Source organism: Ischnura elegans, chromosome X (genome assembly GCF_921293095.1).
Source record: "Ischnura elegans chromosome X, ioIscEleg1.1, whole genome shotgun sequence".
NCBI lineage: Eukaryota > Metazoa > Arthropoda > Insecta > Odonata > Coenagrionidae > Ischnura > Ischnura elegans.
Window position 1 is genome coordinate 100834324 of NC_060259.1, and position 23779 is coordinate 100858102.

General features: G+C 37.7%; 2 protein-coding genes across 2 annotated transcripts in view; one reads left to right on the forward strand and one right to left on the reverse strand.

Annotated features, from left to right (window-relative positions):
- The window catches only part of LOC124171903 (mitochondrial potassium channel-like), a 62604-nt gene that overhangs the window by 4613 nt on the left and 34212 nt on the right, over window positions 1-23779 (forward strand). The gene's annotated exons all lie outside the window — the stretch shown is intronic.
- LOC124171901 overlaps window positions 5418-23779 on the reverse strand; it is a 139764-nt gene continuing 121402 nt past the window's right edge. Inside the window, exons 34-39 of the mRNA XM_046551298.1 lie at window positions 17872-18045; window positions 17043-17274; window positions 11459-11570; window positions 10124-10314; window positions 6183-6266; window positions 5418-5621 (exon numbers count right to left, since the gene is read on the reverse strand). Of these exons, the coding sequence (XP_046407254.1) occupies window positions 5586-5621; window positions 6183-6266; window positions 10124-10314; window positions 11459-11570; window positions 17043-17274; window positions 17872-18045 (829 nt within the window). The 3' untranslated portion in view covers window positions 5418-5585. The remainder of the gene's footprint in view (window positions 5622-6182; window positions 6267-10123; window positions 10315-11458; window positions 11571-17042; window positions 17275-17871; window positions 18046-23779) is intronic.

Below are 23779 nucleotides of genomic sequence, written 5' to 3' on the forward strand. Positions count from 1 at the left end.
ATGTGGGTTTAAGCTATTTCAGTCTATCATGTCAAGAAATGCTTATCAAAAGCTGTTCATTAGGATAATGGAATTGATGTAAAACACACCTTGTAGTTCATCCTGAATATTTAGACAAATATTTATTTGATAATCAAGTTTTCAAAATCATTTTTTTCAGTTAACAAATATGTTAAATCACATCCACATGGAGAGACATTCACAAGCATGTATTTGATGTAGAATCTTTTCAGTGTAAAAGTTATGCATACAATTATTTTTTAGTACATTTTCCACAAGAAATGGTGAAAAGAGACATTTTTGTATTGTTTTATAAATTATCCAAGTTTGTTCTCATAAAGTTTAGGGGTATGGGTCCTAAATATATAGTTCATCTAACTGCTGGGTGGTAAATCTCACCAATATTACATTACTGTTCCAATAAAAGAAATCTCAACATTTTTAGCTTATGTTTATGACCTTGCATAGGGTCACATGGGACATTTTCACATCAGAGTCAACTCTGGACTTCTAAATTTTCGGCTTTGGGTGTGAACTTTTTAATTGAGGAGTGTACAGTACTCTGTCGGTTGTATGGGATTGTTAGCTAATATTCCGTATCACCTTTTGTTAAGAGCAAGCTAACACTAATTGTCCACTGTGTGAAGGACTTTGCAACAACAGTAATCATCTGTTTTGTGGTACATCAAGGCGAAGTTCCCTTGGAGCCTTTCATGAAGAGCACAATAAAGCTGAAGCTGGATTTCTCTGCCCCTACCTTTTTTAACTGCTTTTATGGTGCAAATGGCATTAACTGTTGGTCGCCTTTACCAAATACAATACCAGGCCATGGAATAAATTCTGGTTGAACCCCTTATTGCTACCTCCTCTAATAGTCCTCGTTGTGCGACTTGCTGAATTTCTGATTTTATTGTAAACTTGGCTCAGGTGGCCCCAGAATTGAACTACCCCTCAAAATTGATTGATTTAACTTGGTCAACTTTTAGGTTTGAAAATTATGTGGCTGAAAGAGATACGTAATTGTATTTAGGTGAATTGGATATGGCTCTGATTATCTGATGGTGAAAGAATGCACTGGGAGTGCCAAATTTCAATTGAATATTATTTTAAATTTGAGATTTTAAAATTCCTGTTCATTTATTACTTGCTGTACTTCATTTACTAAAAATAGTTAAATGTATGAAATTTAGTAGAAACATTATATTTTATGTTAAAGTTACCCAGAAAATTGTGTGGTTAATATTGAAAGGGAATATGCAACTCCTTTGTGCCGGTCTTAAACCAGTACGTTTGCATGGACACTAGTTTTTTATTCTTCCTTTACTATCTGGTAGGCCTCTATTCTAAATCCCTAGCCTGAGGTTTGTGGTGTTGAAGCAGGTACCTTGATGTTCATAACAGCTTCTCTTAAAAACAAATAGAAATTAAAATCAATAAATTTTCAATAATAAAATGATGTGTGGTCCCTTGCGCCAGGCTTAAACCAATATACAAATGTTGACACCAGGTTTTGATTTTCCTTTTACTGTTAGGTTGACCTCTTTTCTAAATCCCTAACTTTCAAAATATAGCCATTCATAAAAAGGATAAATCTACTCTTGCCCAATTCCCAACTTAAGTACGACTCGTTACCATTCAAAAAGGAGGGTGTAAAGCACTTTCAGTGAATTTATGATGATATGAAACATGTAAATAAATGCAAAAAGAGTGAATGAGCTGAAAATGAATTACCTAAGAGTTATCTATTGTGCGATGGGGACCTGATCCCACAGCCTTCACATCCACAGTAGCACATGTTCTCCGCTAGGTCATTCACACAATTGATGTTAAAAATACTGAAGAATTTATACCTTGTGATACATGTTTTTATCATTTATTTAAACTTTGATTTTAAGAATAAACTTTTTAGAGATGCTGCCTTCCTGCTTTGGCATATTAGCTTAATTGTCATTACCTATTGACACAATTTTTGGGCTCAATTGGCCACCTGACAGTGTATTCCCACATGAAGAAAGAAGGCATACTGAAATTATGTTTCTGCTCCAAAAATTAAAATGATTTTTTCTTGTTAAAGTATATTATAATTTATAACTGAAGTCACTTTGCCATATTAGTCAATATAAGCACTAATCTTCATTAATAAAAAAGAAGAGGAGCTTATAATGCAAGCCCTAGAAATAAAGCAGGATATCTGTTTGTCGATCCGCTATGTATTTCCATGTAGCAGCATGAATAGCGACCAAAACTAGTACACAGTTGCATTTAATACTCCAGAAGCCCATTGTGCTACTTCCAATCGCATCATTCTCTCATTACCATATGTTTAGTCACATCATACAACTTCTGCAATTGGACATCCTGGCGGGTAGGTTCACCCCTTGATAAGCTCAAAGAGAAAATTTAACTTCAAGGATACTGCACTCTCCTATTTATCTTCTCGGTGCAAACCTCTTTGGTGGGGTTTGCGTTAGCATGACGCTTTTGGTCTACACACGTGCACACATAAATGATCAATGTTGTTGAGAGGGATATCAGCTAGTCCAGTGCGCAGTATACAGAAATCATTACTATTTCTGTTGCCTACTGATCAGCATCTTCTGCTCAGTCTTACTTCAATTTTGAGTCGACCGTGGGATATTTGGGGAGCAATGGGCTCCATGTTTCCCACTTATCTGGGCACTATCCTTCTCAATAGACACTGGGTGACCTGCTAGTTGTATTTAAAATGCAAACCAACATTGAAAACTACGGCAATTACACAGTAATTGCTCAGGAAATAACCATTGAAACTGAATGATAAATTTGCAATTTTCTCCAACAAAATTTATGCATATCCTAGGAATGCAAAAGGAGTAAGAGAAACTAAATTTCCTTGAGAAGCAAAAGTGGTGACAAACTTGTCCTAAAACTTCTGAAAAGGGCTGTACATAGGGCAGACGGGCCGGATTTTCAAAACTGGAATCAGAGAACATTGTACAAAGGAGAGCGAACCTCCAATTCTGCATGGTGACTTGAGCTGACTATTTTTCATTTAGAAAACACGGCAGGGAAATTGGATTTCCCAGAAATGCTTGAAGTTGTCAATTCCCACGACAAAAATTTCTTGTTAAACGACCATGTTTTTGACTTCTGCTCACCTTTGATTTGTGTTAACCTTCCTCCAAGGAATCATCCATGAGTGACCCACCATTTTACTCTGCCTAATATTATGACCTTGTTGGCCTTCCACCATCCTCTGGCATTTTGTATATGTGGACTAATTGGTAGTGTTTTGTATCATATACAGTGCGCATCCTCATCATTTCCCTTGTCTCCACCCCCTGAATTTTTGTACCCCCCTCCCCAACTGTAACAGGTTCTGTAACATTGTTCTGTAACTGTAACTTTTCTGGTTTGTGACACCTTGAGAATGACTGTCATGCTTTGAAACCTAGGTCAATTAAGTTTGATTAAAGTGTGGAAAATTACTATAGTTCGTGTTTCCGTCTATCATCATGAAGAAATCATTTGATTAAATTCAATGATGAACTTGTCTTATTGGTCAAAATGACCCAGCCTTTCCTTCTAGTGTTAAGTTAATACCTACAGTTTTATTTTTCAAAATTCTGTGGAGTATGATGAAAGTAACTTGCATTCATTTAATCCAAAATTTTTGTATAAAAACTTTTTATATGAAGAGGAAGGCTGTAAAAGATATGCCAGCCAACGGGGTACAGTCCTCCCTGCCAAAATGAAGGTCGAAAGATTGAGTCCTACCAGGGCTGGTTACTCCTAACCAGGGCATGGTCATTCGGGACATCCATTGTTGTTTGTTGTAATACTCTAATGCAAAGGCCAAGTACAGCTGTTTTCAGCATGGTGGATATAAATAAAAGATAATGATGTGAAAACTGTTCCAAGCATGAATCACCCATCATAAATGAGAAAAAAAGCTTTCATAAGAGCCTGTCATCTAGCTCATAAAATTCTGATGTAATGGGTTGAAATTTTTTGCTTTTGTCAGTGCGTAGATTCTTTCCTATTGTGAAGGGAATTTGATTTGAAAAGAATATAAGAAAAACCATTATGTTCTACCTGGAAATCCTTCATGTATTCATGTGGATTTCAACCAGGGTTCTTTCATGGGTAATATAATATGGTAACTAATTCATCCATTCAATATTGGCAAATACAATTGTGTTGGTTTATTAGCAGGGTTATTATGATGATATTTGTAAACTTCTATTACAAAATTCTGAGTAGTGGGTAAGGATCGGTACCAAGGCATCGATTAGTAGTGTGCATATTTCACCCACTTACTTGGAATAAATAGTTACCACTCAAGATTTGATTCTATGTATGAATATTATCAAAATATTTACAATTTTATTGTAAATGTTATTGGAGATTCTTATTTTTACTTAAGGGTTTTATAATATCACAAATATGAATATGTACACAACTACATGAAACAAATAATAATTTTCAAATTTGCATATATTTTATCCAGTTATGATCGATTTAAATGCACTAAAATACCAAAACCTTCACAAAATCACAACCTTCATGTGATATTCACTTCTCCCTGTGATGTCACGTGGAGTGGCATTGCATGGGTGCCAATCTGGCCTTTTTCATATTACGTTAAAATTAACCATTAACAGTTGTCTAAACTGGGATTTCTAAAACCAAATAATTTGTATATTATGAATACACTAATGGTGGGTTACGAATAGCAATCAATGCCTTCCGTTTTCCTCGACGAAGGAAACTACATGGGAAACCAGCGACGGGGCACTACACATCATTTATGGTTTTCACATGTTTTTATCTCAAATATTCATTCTGATTTGATGAATACTAATACACTTATTGCATTAAACAAATGATACATGTGTGAAACGTAGATCACAAGAATCCTTTTGTGAAACCAATTTATGTCTATTAGTCAATGCAGTCAACTTATATTAGTCTTTCCAAATCTCCCCAAAAAATCCCCTTCTTTGTTACAACAATGCCTTGGGAACCCAGCATATTCACAATCTGCAATCTGATGTTAAAACAGCAATTATCTTCACCAAATTTGTGCTTGACCCCCTACATCGACCAATTTTCTATCCACTTCCCTGCTCTGTCATCAGTGGATACTGTGCCATGACATCACAGGCAGGCACTCCTATGATGTCGTGTTTTCAAGCATCCGATGAAGAATAATTTTTAAAGACTCATATCTCAGTTAAAAAACATGTATCCATAAAATTTTTGATGAGTACATATGAGGTATGGACCTTCTAATTCTAGTACTAATAAAAAATTGTGCATAGTACCCATTGTACATTCATCACTTATCTTATATAACATTTATGAAAGAGAATTTAGACTCATAAAATACCAAAATGAACTAGGACATTCAGTTTATCACAATAATAATTACCATGTACATATTACTATTTTTATTTGAACAGTTGAAAACCACAGTTAAATATTATGGAAATCAGAATTACAAGAAAAATTGTTGGTAAGAAAACAATTTTCATCAACTTCATTAATTTTATTTCTTCATTAACGTCATTTGGAGCACAGTAGAACCACATATATGAGATCTTTCACCTTAAATCATTCACGCACAAGATTTTAGCAACCTGAAAAATACAAAATATGTATTCTAAATTATAAAACATTCTTATTGTTAGCCACTTGCAGAAATTAGAGGCAATGGGAAGGATTAATAATAAAATTATACATTTAACTGATTATTCAAGATAAGCAATGTATGCAGCACACAAAAAAGTGAGATCAGCATGAATACATATATGTCCTATGTCGATGTATGTTATCAAAAGTAATTTATAGAAATAGTCACCACAGCAGAAGCTAGAGATGGCCACCCCTTAAATTTTGGTTGGCAGTGATGTGGAAGGAAAAATGAGGCGACAGAAATGTAATCAGTTGGAGTGTTTTATCAGCAGTATGGTGTAACTGTTAATGTGATCAGTGTAAGACAGCATAAAAGTAAGAATTAAAACAGCTTAAAGCATTCTAGCCATAGAAAATATATTATGTAAGGGAGTTGTTCTACACTGCCTCATTAAGGAATTAGTTTCACAGTAATAGGCTACATGTTACTTAACAAACTAATTGAGAAAGTTTCACTTAATATAGAGATATGGCTACAAACCTGTAACAAAAACTAACTAACTTACTTGATGGGAGTAGACTTGGAGAGGAGTAGGAAGAGATTTCAATCGTAACACTAAATCCTTGGCTGGCTCTTGTGTTTCCAGCACCTAAGAATAGAAAAGTCGTTAAGAATTAATTAAAATTTATCCCAGTTAAAGATACACAATATAATTTTTATCAAATATTAATGATCAGTAGGAGTAATAAAATTGAGATTTAGGGTGTGTCGACGGCTAGGTCGTTTTGCACCGCTAACTGTATCATTTAATTCCAATACTTCAATGGAAATAGAATAAAAATATATCCACAGTATATGTTGACTTCGTAAAATGAGTGAGAATACTTAAATTTTATTAAAAATACTTATTTCCTTGAGGAACTGAAAGGTACAAGGTGCATTCCGTAATGCGACCAAATTCATAAAAAATCATTTACTGAGTACATTCATACATATAATCGAACATCTTCAAAATAACACCCTCTTGCTTCAATACACTTTTAGAGGTGTTGTTTTCATGACGGGAAGGCGTTTACCAGAATGTCCTTTAGAGCCGAGGTAACATGGGCCTGGATGGTTTCAATCATGTCCCAATGTTTTCCTTTCATGGCTCCTTTCTACCAAGAAGCAAAAAAAAATTCAGCAAGAGTCAGGCCAAGACTGCAGGGAGGCTGGGCTGGGGAATCAATTGGGTGTGGGCCCCAACCAGAATGTCGTTGACAATGAAGGCATTGAGACTCGGTGTGTTATCGTGAAGAACTTTCCACACGGCAATGATGTCACTTCGGAAGCTTATGACCCTCCTTTTGAGCTCTTCCAAGTAGAAAACTGAGTTCACTGTGGTCCCAGTAGATACAAATTGGTGATGGACAATACTTCTGGTGTCAAAAAAAAACCATGAGCATGGTTTTGATGTTGGTTGGATCCATGAATTTGAGGTTGACCGTCGTCCACTGCAAGGTTCATTGGTGATCTCCTCTTGGCCCTCCATGAACGACTTGTGCCACCAAAAAACTTGTGATTTGGGGAAGAAATCCCTCCCAGAGGCCTGCTAAATTAATGGAAACAGTTCGGTGGTGGATTTCCCAAGTTTAACGCAAGATTTGATAATGTTCCATTGATCCACAGAACGACTCATTGTGACGTGTAACATGAACCCAAAATGGCGTTCACAGGTATGCATGTCCTGACTCTCCAGTAGCTCGCAGCTGAATGAGACCAGGTGCATTTTGAAGCTAACTTACCCCTCCACCTAGCCCAATAGGTTAGAACACCTTACAGCGAGCTCTTGCATCAGGAAAAATTAGGTCCCATTATTTATGGAACGCACCATGTATTATATTGGTAGAATAGTAGAAGGGATTCTAGGTCTCCCTCTAGATTCATCCGTCTCCGTGCGTCACAGTACTTATCACAATCTATCAGGATATGTTGAATACTTAACGGGCATCTACAATCATCACATTGGGGAGGTTCCTTCTCTTCAGTGAAAAGATACACATGAGTAAAAGGGCAGTGCCCTATCCTCAATCCTGTGATTACTACCTCATCTCTCCGATTGATCCAGGAAGAGGAAGGCCACGCTGCTGTTACGCCTTTCATGCCACTGAGTTTGTTTATATTCAGAGTCCTCTAAGACTCCTTCAGCTGTTCCAGTACAGCATTTCTGAGTGAGGCTCTTAGGTCCACATAGGGAACTAGCGTCAACACATACTTTTCGTCACTAAGGGCTTCTTTGGCCAAAGCATCTGCTTTTTTATTCCCAGCTATCCCCTCATCTCCCGGGACCAAAAGAAAACTAATATTAACTCCCTTTCTCATCAGGGTCAGCAGCAGGGAGTGTATTTCCTGTATGATTGGGTGCAAGGGTGAGAAGCCAGAGATGGACTGCAGAGAGCTCAGGGAGTCGGTGCATATGACGAAAGAGCCATTGTCGTCCCTAAGAGCTTGAAGAGCTGTCTTTATAGCATAAAGCTCCACTGTGTAAACACTACACATCGGATGTAACTTAGCCCTGATGTCCCCGTGGAGAGGGGAGAGACTGCACATGCACAAGCACAGTTACCCTTCGAACCCTCTGCGTTAGGTTGGGGTGTTTCCATGGGAACATAAGAAATAGACGCTGGTACTCCGAGGGAGTAATGGAGGACTTTGATCAAGATCGTAAAAACATATTAACCACTGGAGTGGGAGTCATCCAAGGGGGATGTTCGGAGAAGGAAACAGGATACACTTGAGGCAGCCTGAAATCCCATCCAAGAATAAAATCGTTTAAACGGACACTTACTGGTCTAGTTGCTCCAGTCCTTCGGTTGAAAACATTTATAAAACGGGGTTTAAAAAGTATGCCATAGCATGGATGACTCATCATTGCTAAAATTTTGGAGACATTACATTATATTATTAGTACTGCTTGCCTCAAATCCTTTTTTGTTTATATATTAATCGAAATCCATAGCTGTGCAATGGCCAAAATTATATAAGACACGGTCTCAGGCGTAGATAGAGATGGAGCTCCAAGAATCATCAATCAGATTTCCATCTGACTGATTCCAATGGCAACAACATTACAGATGGTTTACACATGGCTTCTGTTCTGAATGATTTTTATCTTTCCCAACGAGCATCTGGCAATCCTTGTCCTAAAACTAATCCCCAAACTTCTCAAGCAAGGAACTCTTTATTTCTGTATCCCTGCACTGATCGAGAATTACAGAACATCATCCAAAAGCTAGGAAACAAATTCACTTCAGGCCTGGATGGTATTCTATTCGTTATAATCAAAAAACCTTTTAATGCAGTACAGTTTCCTTTACTTGATTAACAAGTCTCTCAGGCTTGGTGAGTACCCTTCTCCACTCGAAATAGCCAAGTCTTACCTATATATAAGGGCAAAGGCGACAAACATCAAATGAGTTCTTAACACCCTATCTCTCTTTTAAATCAATTTAGCACGATTTTTGAAATTGTTTACTATAATCGACTTATATCATATTTGGAAAAATATAATCTGTTGTCAACTTCACAGTATTTAGGAAGGTTTTAGGCACAGGTTTTAAGAAGTCCAGATCTACCTCCACAGCCACTTACCATGTAATAAATAAAATATTGTTTGATCTAGACAACACATTAGAATACCTGGCTTTTTTATTTGACTTTTCCACAGCTTTTGACTTAGTAAACCATCAAATCCTCCAGTCAAAACTCACAAGCTTTGGTATAAGAGGAATGCCTTTTGACTGGATTAAGTCATACTTAAGAGGTAGGAAACAATGCGTCTCAATTTATCCTGATGGGATTAGATTTGCCTCACCCACAAAAGATGTTAAGGCTGGTGTCCCACAAGGCTCAGTCTTGAGTCCAGTTCTATTCCTTTTGTATATTAACAATCTAGGTATTAAAGGCCATTTACCACGTAAATTTACCCCTCCCACTCCTCTCCTTTATTATCAGTTCTCCTGGACTCAGCACGTAAACCCACTGACCTTGAGGAACCCATTTCCTCGTTAGCTCTTCCCCCTCCCACCATCACCACCACCTCCCTGCCTTAACCCCCCCCCCCCAATCCCTCGTATAAATAAGCTTGCAATTTGTGTAATCTACAATCTATTTTTCACCTTTGTTCGTATAAACTGATCCCATTTGCTTCCGGGGACTGATTCCAGTGTTTGTACTGTCAAAACATTTCATATCATCGAGACTTCATACTTTTTAATAGTGCCAGGTATTTACCGTAAGCTTTTCGCCAGGACCACAATTTCACTACATGTATCAAAAATTTTGTAATATCCTGCTTCATATAATCGAGAGCTTACTGTAATAATCATTTCTGATAACCACTTACATGTGTATGCAGTAAATACATCTAAGGCAGAGTCCTGCAAAGCACTTTTACACGAGAGATGTGGAGAACTTCAGGAGGTCATAAATTCACATGGCCAACATGCATGCTGTAACAACACTTACTGCTTTCAACGCCATCCTTTGTGGGGGTGGTAAGAGAGGGAGAATTAGAGCAGCTAGCTCCACTCGACCACTTTTCAAGCACTTGGCTGCAATGCCATTCAAGTCCAGTTCCAGCAAAAATGGGCAAAGGTGGAAGAGCTGCAAGCTGCTCAAGCATTTACTCTCCTCTTCAAACGTCAACGAATGTTTGCCTGAAAAATAGCACAGAGGTGGTAAAAGAAGCATAATTATGGCCAGAGCATGTTAGCCCACACAATGAGGACATGATTTGAAACAACAGCAGCAGGATCCATCACACACACAATCGATTGTGAATTGGAGACTCAACCACATGGGATGGAGCACGGCAGCATGCACCACATATTGCAAGCAATGTCATTGTGAGAGACAAGAGAGCCAAATGTTATGTTGGCACACACACAGCAGCAAAGCTGATCATGCAGGAGAGAAGTGTCAACTGTATGAAGCAACATGAGGGGACAGCAAAAATAACTTCACGTCTCCAATGCCCTCCTAAATATCAATGAAAACAAAAATAAAACCTAATTCGAAAAGAATTTCATGCATTTTTAAGCTCCTACCACTCTGCAGTTTGTTTGAAAAGTCATAGTTTTGACTAAGCAACCTGCTCAGCAACTGACACATTCATCCTATTGTGGAAACAATGAAGTCACAGTATTGCTTCATAAAAATTTTAAACATCCCCCGAATTTGGCAGAAGAATCAGTTGCAATGGCATAGTAGTTATATCCCTTCATTTCTCTGCAAGCATGTTTTATTCCTTCCATGATGACACCAGTCTCAGGCATCATTTCCCTGTAGTTGAAGGCGCACTTCACCTGGATGATGCAATACCATCTGAGAGAACCCCATTGATATGCTGCCCAATATGGATCATCTTCATCGAGGAGAATGCCACAGGGAAGCACTTCTGTGTTTGAGGATGGCCAATTTCTCATGCATAGAACTATATTTGGTTTTCCTTAGATGGAGGAATAAGAATACAAACAATGAATATCCCAGAGTACATAGTCTGCCACAGATTACACTCTCTCTCAAAACTGTCAGTCTCTTCCATCTCTCAATATCTTACATCTACCTCTGGTCCCTTGATTCCAGCTTTATTTTTTGTCCATCAAATTTTTCCTGCCTAGAGTGAAGTCAAGATATCTTGGGAAAGTTAAATTGACTGTTTAAAAAAGCAACGAACAAAAAGAATTCTTAGAATAGCATCACCCACAGCTTTATCCTTCTATGATTGGCTACATGGATAATTCAATTCATATATGCTGTCTGATTGCATAGTAAATTTAAATTTTAAATTTACAAGCTTACTTTCATTGAATGGTGCTTCCACCACCCTCTTCCATGCATCTCTGTATGGTTGAACAGCAATGAATGAGCAGTGAACTCCAAGCAAAGGCAAAAGGTCAGCCAATTCCTGAAACTGAAAGATATGTGGTAAAAGAAACAGTACACATTCCACACCAGTGGCGGATACATATGGTGGTGTACCCCCCCCCCTGCAGGGCTACCTGCATTGCCTAACATTGCAGAACCACAATTGTAACCCTTTTCTATCATAAGATAGCATTATCTTGTGTATGTGTAAAATCAACTTAAATGAAACTTCCTCAAACTTTGCATGCGGCTTATTTTTCATTCCGATAAAGGTAATAATAATAATAATTATATGCCTTTATTGGGCGAGATTGGGATTGGGACTAGAAAGTCCCATCTTCCATCTAACCCCCAGAAAGAAAAGGTAGCGAAAGAAAAGGTAGCTCAAGAAAATATTTTGCGCCCCCCCCCCCTCCCCCCCTTGTGTTTTTTCTGTATCCACTACTGTTCCGCACTAGTATTTCCTCTTAAACCACTCAAATTTCATAACAATACAGTGGAACCTCTATCTATCATTATTCAAGGGGATGAACAAAAAAATGATGAATGCAGGAATGTTTGCCAGTTTGAATGTAGTAGGATTTTGGCGAGTAATAGTCATATTCTTTGAAGTTCGAGAATCATACTAATCATTGTTACAAAAATGCAAAAACTGACATATTTTTGCAAATCACTGGTAAGACATTGTCTCACCAAAAAATGGGGTATTCAATATTCTCCTCATTGACCAAAAATGTTCCTGCTCAGGTTTTCGCACTTTACTTTTTAACATTATCAGCACAAAAAAACACGTGCATTTCACCAGCACTCACAGCTCGCCATTGGTCTCTTGAACTGGAAGGATTTTTCTATAAATATTGTCCAGCATACTGATTTATTTCATCGGTAATAAATTTAATTATTTGGTCATCAACAAACAGTTTGAAAAATTTCTGCACTCCACGATTTGGGTCAACCTCAAAATTTACTGATGAAATAACTTCAAGGTTGAACCTTGGAGGTGCAGGAGAGGGAGTGCCTGATGTATTCACTTCCTGCCATTCCCTATTCGGTGTCAGCTCTTCATCATCTGTCTCCTCGGGATTGGCATCCGTAGGCTCTGAAAAGCTGGATTCCGAACCAGAGATTTTCCTGACCTCTAAATCTTCCGTAGAAACGTCACTTCCAGTGTCACTTCGCATATCACTTTCCACGTCACTTTCCATTATGGAAGGATGCTTAGGGAATACATCAGATATATAACATAAAATAACACAACAGAAAGTAATTCGCAGAGGAAAAAAATGTTAGATGTGAACACTCCAAAAGACGCCGTAGAACCGACACTAGAATTTTGAGTCAATCACAAAAAGGTCAATGATGGGAGAGACCGAAAAGTTGTTGGCAACATTTACAAAACAACTATTTAGTTGCTTTGAGGAAGTTCCAATGAAACATATGGCGTTGACTGTGGCCTCACACAAGGGCGACTTTTTAGTTGCCACAACTAAATAATTACATCTTGACCTATTTCAAGGCGAGTAAACTGTTGCTGGCAGTAATAGACCACGTGGGTTTTTAGCAACTAAATAGTTGCTTTGAAAAAGTTACCAGTGGGCGGGGGCCCTACATGAAAGTGTAAGGTTCCACTCAGGTTGTATTCCCTTGCCAAGAGTCTTAAAAATCTGTTTTATCGAGTGAATACCTATAATACTAGAAGATAGTGGTAATAGGACCGAGGCAAAGAAAGCAAATCATGAGGGTGAGAGTCATTGGGAAGGGAAAAATGGTGAGAAAGAGTGGGTTGGGTCATAGGCGGCTGTAGAAAGGGAAAGTGGAGGGCAGAGGGAAAAAGTGACGGGGGTGCAGTGGCTGCACGAAAGAGAGATCGGAGGGGAGGAGGAGGAAAATGATGAGTGGGCGACCACGACATTGCGTACAAGGAAAAGCGGAGGGGAGAAAACAGTGGATGAAGAGATGGGATGAATAAGGAAGGGGGTTGGATGAAAGAAAATATGACTTCCCTGGAAGGGAGAAATTGCAGAATAGCCGAGGGTTCCATCTCAAATCTATGCACGGTCACAAATACTGACGAACTTACAGAAATGAAAGAATAGTCAGTTGTATATGTAGCTAAATAATAAACTAAAAACTAAAAAACAAAGAACAAAGACAATAAAACATCACTGAGTAAGTTGATTTTTGGTGTGAAGATTTTGACACCATATTGCTGAAAAAGAACATTATCAGGAAGTTCCCGACTACTGTTACATAGTTTACAGAAATGGGTTTCGAACACGCAACCTTTGGAATAACAGCTTGGAACGTAATTCATTTACGAGGTCCCGTCGACTACACTGAAGAGTAAGGAATATTAATTTTGCTTGGCAATATTAATAAAATGTTTCAATCAATTTCTTCACTGAATATAGACATTATAACATCCTTTCCGATAGCAAGATTCGAACGCCTGACCCTCAGATTAGCAAGACGGCACTTGTCTACCGGCTCCCTTCGACTGTTCCAACGATTGATAAAAACACCATGAAAAGTCACCGTAGTTATCTATAAAACGCATCAAATATATTTCTTTGTTCATTTATCATATCTTGATATAGCATAGGTTTAGAAGCATAATAATTACGAAAAATTATAGATTTATATGCACTCTTGCGACAAAACTACGTACTTCTAAGAAAGATCAAGGAAGAAGAAAACTTGACATAGGACGAGTTAACTTGGCCGCATCAGTTTTTACCCGTCTTCTTAGGATGAGATATCTTGTCCAAATCAGGGAAGGAGTTAAATGACCTATGGGAAAACGTCACCTCGCCACGAAATATTTGCACTCCATCTTGCCATTTACATGGATGAATCTGTATTATGTGATAATTCTGATCTATCAAATGCCATTTCAAGTACACATATTTACAAGAGCAATGTGCATGTTCTGCCTAAAACTATGTTTTCACTGCCACAGTGATTGGTTATGAGATCGATTACATGGGCCAAAAATAGTCAACTATCTGAAATGTTTCTTTTAAATAGGTATGTTTTTAATATAATTGAGGCAATCGTGTAAATATAGAACAATTCTGCCTTAATGCCACCTGCATTGCCTTAATGCCATCTGCATGCCCACCTGAACCTCAGCTTCATACCATGGGGTTTGGTATAGAATATCGCACAATTAAAGGGCGCGGGTGTTTGGTCACCCCCTAGCTACATTACCCTAGTCCAGGTTGCCCAGCCCTGCTCCTACTGCAATGTGCTTGCAAAAAACCAGAGGCATTTTGCAATATTCACACGCTTCTCTTCCAGATTTTTTTCTTCTTCTTCAGTTATTTTCAATCCATCTGTTAAAGCCCTTACATGCTTCTTCAGAAGGGCCATGGTCCATAGACAAGTAAAAATAACTAATAAAATAAAACTAATAATAAATAAAACTAATAAAAATGAAACTAGTAAAAATGAAGCCTGGCTCTATTAAACCCAAACTGAAAACACCCACTAGTTTGAAGTCAACACACACTGGATTGTACTCCTACGAGGTGAAGTTTGGAACTGAACTATTGAGTATGGCACACGCAGAACAGACTGCAGAGGGTGAAGCATGGCCATATGACTGCGCCACAAAATTTTTTATCCTGAAGAGAAGGAAACTTACCCACTCATTTCTAAGTAGCATAGCACCAGATAAGCAGGTGAATTTGATTGGCTAGTAGGGTGAAACAAAATATCCTTAGAAGATATCCCTTCATCAGTGACTCTGACAAGAGAGATTCTTAGTATAACTCATGAATTGTAACCTATTATCCTGTTTTCGGTAAAAAAATGCCACATCAACTTCCAAGAAGCTCAGCTGTGAGGATATTGAGTTTTTCAGAATGATAAATCTTCACTGTATTTCGCCAAGTATTTCCTTGCCTAATATGCTAAAAGATGTTGTATTTGGTCCTATTCATTTTAAATTATGTGCACATTATCAATATTTAAATCCAATAAAGGTAGATTACCAATCCTCCAGAAATGGGGAACCTTGAAATACGTAAGCTGAAAAAGGTCAGTTGGCAAGAAAGAGAGAGGCACCATACATGTTTCCATTATTCTCGTGTAACTTGATTTCGGGGGGGGGGGGGGGGGGGAAGAGCAGATTAATATCCTATGGCACTCATCTTCTCCCTATGGTAGTTCCATCTCTTAAGGAAGATGCAAAATATGTGTATGTCGCTGTGAGCCATAAATGACACATTGTTAATACTACTTCTCATTTTCGTCACACGATGGATGTGGGAAAATTATACATCGGGACCATGATCTTGAAACGATCAATGCGGGAAAACAATACTTAGGGAAAGTATAGATGTGGGAAAACTTACATTGTCTGTATGGGACTTTATTTAGGACCAGGAATGGTGAATGATCAATGCCGAAACTATAGATCGAGGTTCCACTGCAATTAGGCTGAGCTGCTAATTGGCAAATAAGTTAAACAATTAAAAACAGGAAAATAGAAATGAAAATTACAATTGCAGCAGTAACAATACTGCACCACACTTCCTTGGACACAAAAAACACCAAGACATTACAAATTTACAGTTAAATTCATTAACGGATCGTATTTGGAGGCTTAACATCCATTCTCTTTCTCATTGTTGATTGCCAAGCCAAACAAAATATTCATTATCAGGGTATTTATTTTTTTCTATTTATGATTGGAACTCAATTTCCTGTCTGCATGCATTTTCACTTGTCTTAACTTAAAACAATAACAAGGAAAATATGACATACACAAATAAAAAAAAGGTGCTAAATTTAAGATCCTGACTCGAGATCAAAAAGTACTACAGGCGCATACCTACACAAAGATGCACATGACTCTTTTCTTAACCACAAACATAATGATGATATTACTCTGCATGATTTTCATTCCTCAGTTTCATGTCATATATCTTTCCAATGACTTATCACAAAAATTGTCCTATTTTGGAGGAGGTTGAATTACTAATTTTCTTCAAAATGATTCAGTGGCAGGCATGATAAAATGTAACAACATCAAAAAATGGAGTATCAGAGGATAGGTGCCCCTGAGCTAGTGACCTCCTCATCAGATGTACTGCAGGCAGTCACTACAAGGGAATACATTTCAGGGGGCTGAAGCCCCATCCTGGATATGAGCCTTCCAGGAGCTTTAAACAATACACTCCTTTCTTTGGATTGTGGTGCAAAAAGTGCAAACTCCCAATTATGCAATGAAAAAAGATGGATCATTCTGGAAAAATGCTTTGCGCTTGCTCATAAGCAGCACTTCAAGCATAGCTGCCTCCACCATGACCAACTAAGAGCACACAAATCACTTGTCTAGTGAATGCTAGTGAGAGAAGCGTTCCTTCCAGAGAAAACTCGTCAGGGCATGAATGACAACAATTATTCTCTGCAACTGAATGGCTCACCTTCTTTCATCTTTTGGGAAAATTTTGCACATATAAACTGGATGCCAGACAATAAATATTTTTGAGAAATAGCACAACTAACTTACCATTGACAACTTCATCAGGTTGATAAATATCTCTGACCACAGAGAATGATCAAAAACACCAGATGATAAACAGAACTTAGCAGCCAAGGTGACAGAAACTGGATGGAGAGGCTTTCGGCCAAGAATGCTCCTCACCAGAGTCCCCATGTCCACCGACTCATATTCCTCATGTGAACGGACAATACCATGTCCTTCCAGTAGTAGCAGAAGATATAACTTCTTTACGTAAGCCCTGAAGAAAATATCAAAGAGATTCCTTAGTGATTAATTGAGGAAAAGGCTTGCCACTTGAAAGCTTTGTCGCACTTCATTGTAATCTAGTTCAACGATGCCATCATAAGAATTCTTTAATAAAAACACAACACAAACAATTTACAGTATGAACAGATCAAACATGGTGAATAATTCTTACTTAAACATAGCAGATTTTCAGAGGCAGACAATAATGGGAAATATAAGTTAGAAGTCAACATAGGAACTACTAGAATTAACTCCTCCTCTAAATATTCGACCACATAGAGACTTGTTAATCTTAGCTTAAGTACTTTCAGCTGCTCTTAAATATGGGGGTGGAGAAATTTTCAACTGAACAATCGTCTTACCTAGACCTTGATGATAATGTTCAGGTTGCCTAATTGGTCGCTTGCACTTAAATATAATATATACATAAATACTTTTATATACCTATACTTTTCTCCCTGACATTTAGGGCAGAACAAAGGGGGGCTATATTCGAAGATACCTGGTAAATATGATTAAATATCGTTTGCCAACATGAGATTCAATTTATGACAATTTTTTACCAAATACACATAGATAACCAACTTACCCCAAGTCATGTCCATTTTTAGCATCCAAGATAGAGGTTGCATGTGATTCATCCAACTCACGGATACAGAGAATTATTTTCAACTTCACTGATGTCAGGAAAGGCGTGAAATTTAGAGACATTAAATGATCGAGCACCACATTCTTGTCAACAGATTTGCAAATGTGGAGCAACCTGAGGAAAGAACAAGAGTGATAAATGTCATTGACATTATACCTTCATCTAAGAATGAAAGTATTCAGGCATAATCCAACATGACAGGACAGGAGGTTACCGACAAAAATAGAGGTATTATGTACACATAATTTTGCTTCCAACTTCTTTCTTGACCTATTGAGAAGGGTGTATATTTTTTTGTTTTTTTTTTTCATTGCACTTGCGATGTACATATTGATCGGAGGGAACTGAAGTCAACTGATAAGGTAGGTAGCTTTCTCTTTTTTTCTGAAGTGAAATATCTGGTCAGTCACATGCTTTGGGTTTATCTGTTTAAATTGTTTGGACCAAATATAGTTTCTATTCCCTCTTTTCTAATACTCCTTCAGGGATATACTATATGTATTATGTTTTGGTACCCTCTATTAGGTTGTACTTTTTGCTATTGACTGGTGTACTACTTAAGCTGCATCATTATGGCATTTGGTGTACTCTTTTCCTGCAATTATAATGTGAATTCTGGGGTTTTCCTGCTAATATGCGAATTTCGTGGTAATCATAATTTTCTCCAATTCAAGGGCAATTTTCACAACTCAGAGGTTATTTTCAACATTTTTTCTTCTGCTCATGCTTCTCTCATGAAATTGTTTTTCGAAGTGTATATTTAAGCTACATTGTTCTCATAAACTCGAGATTTTGATAGCTTTCTCAGCTAATTTTCAACAATATGTGGTAGAATAACAGTACTGCGCAATAGAAATTGATGATCGTAAATGATTCATCAGCAAGACATCATGGAGTAATGTTTTCACCTTTAATATAAAATTTTAAGCGGCTCTAATTCAGTGCATTAAAAATATTCCCAGAGAGGATGAAGCATTAATAACAAAAGAAAAGAGTAAATGATCTGATAATTGCATAATGAACGTAAATAAACTAATATGAAAACAATACGTGCAAGAGAGTTTTTGAAAAATGGAGACAGAGAAGTTGATGTTGGGGTTGAGAGAATTACGGAAATTACTACCTACAAAAAAAATTCCCAGGGTTTAGTGGATATAATTAAAGCAATGCAGAAGCTCAAATTGTCTGAGACATCGTTTGTATCTAAGTGCCTTTAAGCAATTTGGACCCCCTCTACATAAGTGGACTCAGAAAGATTTCTTTCCTGCTATAGCACTGGGTTAACAGATAAGAGAACAAATCTAAAAGAAGACAATTTGGTCACAATCGCAATACTTCATTTGAAATTACAGACATTTAAAAGTAATTTCTCTCTCTATGTAAGTTGGGTATATGGATATGAGAGGGATAAAATGTATAAAATAGGTGAATTTAGTCTATACTCCATGTATATTATTGCTTGAATTATCCCCAGTCAATAATATCCTAAATTTAGGGCAATGGGTGCCGTAAGTTTAGGATACTGAAAGCCACTGAAAGCATGGCTCTCAATCAACATAAAATATTTTGCCGTTAAAATAACACTGATTTTAAGGCAAAAAACATCGCTTTTGTAAAAATATATCACCAATTTTGGCTATAAATAGAAAATGTCCCTAGTTATGATCAATAGTTTCTTTTTGGGATTTACATTTTCTGCATTTGACATTTTCTATTATTGCTTAGGATGTATTACTGGCAATTCCTATTAGCTATCACCTGACCCTGCATGCAATGAGACAGCCTTCTATTTTGGGGAGAAGTTGACCTTTTGGAGCTACATATGCGCATGTTTTTTACTTATTTATGTTCTCATTTCAAACACAGTGCTATAATGCTTTCCACATACATTACTTCTGTGCCATCCATCTTTCTTATTCCTCTTCTTTGATTAAATGTTGAAGGTTACACTCTCATGCTCTTTCGCAAATAATTTTAGGGGGTTAAATTCTTATCAGCTCTTATCACTGCACTAAGAACAGGTGTGTCTGTGCTATGAAAGTATATCTTTAATGATTGAGCTTCTTTGGCAAGGAGTGATTGTACCTCCATCAGACCCCAACATCCATTCCTGCCAAGTAATATTCTTTCTAAACATGAGTTATTTTTGGTGTTTGGCCCACTGTATTCCGAACATACTGTTTATATTTTCAAGATCAGTGAGGGAGCAGTTAATGATACCAAACAAAAAATGTCAGTATTTTGATTGCATACGCGTTAATTGCTTTGAATAGGTCCCTGGAGTTGAGAGGTAATATCAGAATCACTACAAGCCTGCTGACATAAATAGTTGTTTTAGTTGTGATTTAATATCTGTGCAACCTATTATGACATTTTTGTACATCCCTAGGAATTTATGGGATCATCGGGCACCAATGTATTCAAGAGAAGCATGCTTCGGGAAAATTCTAAGCTGGGTTTTTCATGTGTTGTCCTACTGCAATGCATGTAATTGAATTTACCCGATACAAAGGGTATTTAATTTGAAAATTCCCAAGAGTAAGAGAACATTACAAGGAAAAAATTTTGAAGGATGGACGTCTTCAAATACATAGTTCCTGAGCTGGCTGCATTCAGACATAACTGAGCTTTGCATTAATTTTTTCCACCACTGTAAATGAATCTCAGTATAAAATACATATTACAGCCATTATCGAAAGAAATTCTATATATCTTTAATTTCTGAATCTCAACATGGTTTTAGAGCTGGCAGGTCCACTAACTCCGCCATTTTTGAGTTCCTAAATAAGGTTAGAAGAAGATTTTGAGAGGTGGAAATCAAATCAAAAGTGAAAGTACTGGTTGGAGTACCTCAAGCAGGGTTCCCACTCTACCTGAATAATGAAATACACGGCTTTTTCCAGGTTTTCACGGTTATTTATCAGGTTTTCATGGTTTTTTCAGGTTTTCAAGGTCTCAATTTCACTAAATTCACGGTCCGTTAATAAGCCAACAATAAGAAAATCACTGGCCGTATATCAACAGAAAATTAACGTACGCGACAAACGCCGTGAATGTTAATGCCGCAATGAAAAGTGATATCTGTTATGACCTGATCTATCGCTTGCAAAATTCAGGGCCGACTAAAGGACCAGCCCAACCGCACTCTTGCCTGGATGCCGAATACCCTTCGGACCTTCTTCCGTCCGGACACCCGAGGTCCTTTTTTAATTCCTCGCCGAGAGATTGTATTTTGCGCACGTTGTTATCACTGCACAGTAACCGAATTTCCCCCACCCCAATCTTTCTTATTTAACGGAAAATATTTTATTTAAATTGTTTATAGAATATAATAAATTGATTCTTTCTTATTTAACGGAAAATATTTTATGAAAATTGTTTATAGAACATAATATATCGAAAAACAATTTCATACACCGTATTAGCACAAATCTAAGACGAACACGATTCTAAGACTACCCTCCTTTTTTGGAACTCCACTAGGGGAAAAAATTTTTTTTCCTAATAACGATACGATTATAAAATGAATGCGGAAAAACGATCAATGCCCTATTTTTTGCTAGGTTGCCTATGTCCCAGGAAACGCAGGATTTTGGCGAGTAATTAAGAGATTCATTAAAGGTTTCAAACAATATTTTAGATAATAACAGGAATAGTAGTACTTTATCAAGACACATAGGTCATATTGTTGATTCGACCCATATCTCTTTCAAAATTCTGAAGGAAAACGCCACCTCACTAAAAAAATGTTTGCTCTCCACTCGGCATTTACAGTGCTATTATGGATTTCAGTCTGATGTAAAAATTCTTATCCATCAAACACCATTTCCAGTACACGTATTCATGAGAGCAATGTGCATGTTGTGCCTAAAACAACCGCATTCGCCGGCGCAGTGACTGGCTGTGAGATGGATCACGAAGGCCAAAAATAGTCTATTATTTGAATTGTTCCTGTCTAATGAATATATTTTTGGTAGCTCACTCTATCCCCACCCCTACCGTCATGTGCTAGCGGACAACCCAAGGCGCTCTGCAATATTCACGCGCATCTAGCCCGGATTCTTTTCTTCAGGTTCAATTATTCTCAGTCCATCTCTTAAAGCTCTCAATAGTTTCTTCGGAGGGGCCATGGTCCGAAGACGAATAAAATTAAACTAGTGAAAATGAAACCTGACTTTATTAAACCCACATAGAAAACACTCGGTGGTTCGAAGTCCAGCCACCCTGGAAATTAGGGAACCACTCGTACGAGGTGAAGTTCGGAACTAATGCTATCGCGTACGGGGGTACGCAGAGCATACTGCAGAGGGCAAAGCGTGACTATATGACTGCGCCATGAAATTTTTTACCCTAAAGATACCCATCCTTTTCTAATTAGCGTAGTGCCAGATGAGCAGATAAATTCGGATTGTTAGTAGGGAGAAACAAAAATCCTGAGAAGATATCCCTTCGTCAGTAACTCTGACAAGTGAGACTTATAGTATAGCTCGTAAATTGATAACTGATAACAACCTGATATCATTTTTTCGGAACAAAATGCCGAATTAACTGCCGAGAAGCTCAGCTACGAGGATATCGCGTTTCGCCAAAAATCACCATCGTATTTTTCCATCTATTTCCTAGCTTAAAATACGTCGTGTTTGGTCTCATTTTTTTAATTACGTGCAAATTAGTAACATTTCAATCTAATTATTGCATAATAGCAATTGCTGAATATCATTGTTTGATACTTTTTGGGCTAATAGGTGACTCATGCAACAGTTGACCTCCAGGAACTGGGAACTTTGAAGGAGTCATTTGAAGACTGATTGATAGACCGAAAAAAGTCAGTTGGTGAGATGGAGTAGGGATGAAACACCTTTCCGTACCTTTATATTTTCCTTTGAGGCGAGTGATTTACAGTCTGCGGGGTCTCGAAAAGGAAAAAACGGTAGAGGCATTGACTGATGGAGGGCCGAGTGTGGTTCCATGAAATCTATCACGTGGTTATTATCCTACAGCACTGAGATTGTCCCGATTGTTGTTCAATCTCTTGGGAAGGTTCATACTATTTGCCTGTCGTGTTTTGCCTTTAAATTTTCCACGGCTGCCATTCTAATGCAAAACTCCTACAAGAGCTTTAAAATAAAATTGTTCATGAGTAGGACAAGCATCGTAGAGCAACGGCCTACGCGAAGAGAGGATCGGAACTCCTTCTACTCTCTCTTATGGGACGATGCATTCACAAGCATTAATTGCATTGATTTAAAATTTCGGATTCAGATTCAATTTCTTTGATGAATTTGGATCCGAAGTACATTAAGGTGAAGGGCATTATCCATGGATATTTGGATCCGAGGTATCCGATCCGACCATCTCTAGTAAGCATCATTAAGGTTAAGACTACAGGTGAATACCTACATACCTTCAAGCGCCATACATATTGTGTAAATTTAAATTTTAAATTAAAATTAGAGATGTGAGAATAGTATACGCGAATACTCGAATACCTCGAATACAAGAAAGTATTCTATATTCGAGATCTTAAATAATTATGCTACAGGTACAACCTCGAATACTTTGACTTTCGCGCAATACACTGTCGCACGCACGTCGTTGGTAGTTGACTTAGAAAAATGTAGAGAACTTGAGTCGTTTAGTGCATGCGGCGCCAATTTAGGTTAGTTGACGAACTACATCAAATTCTTGGATTAGAGCGGTGAATAGAGTTCGACTTGGGGAACGGAAAATGATCGGCTGAAAAAATCTGAAAATCCCTGGTTTCCCCCACCAGGAGAACCTCTGTGCCATGGGATAGTAACTACGTAGCACAATTCCCAAAATCCACTACCCCCTCCATCCATCAGCC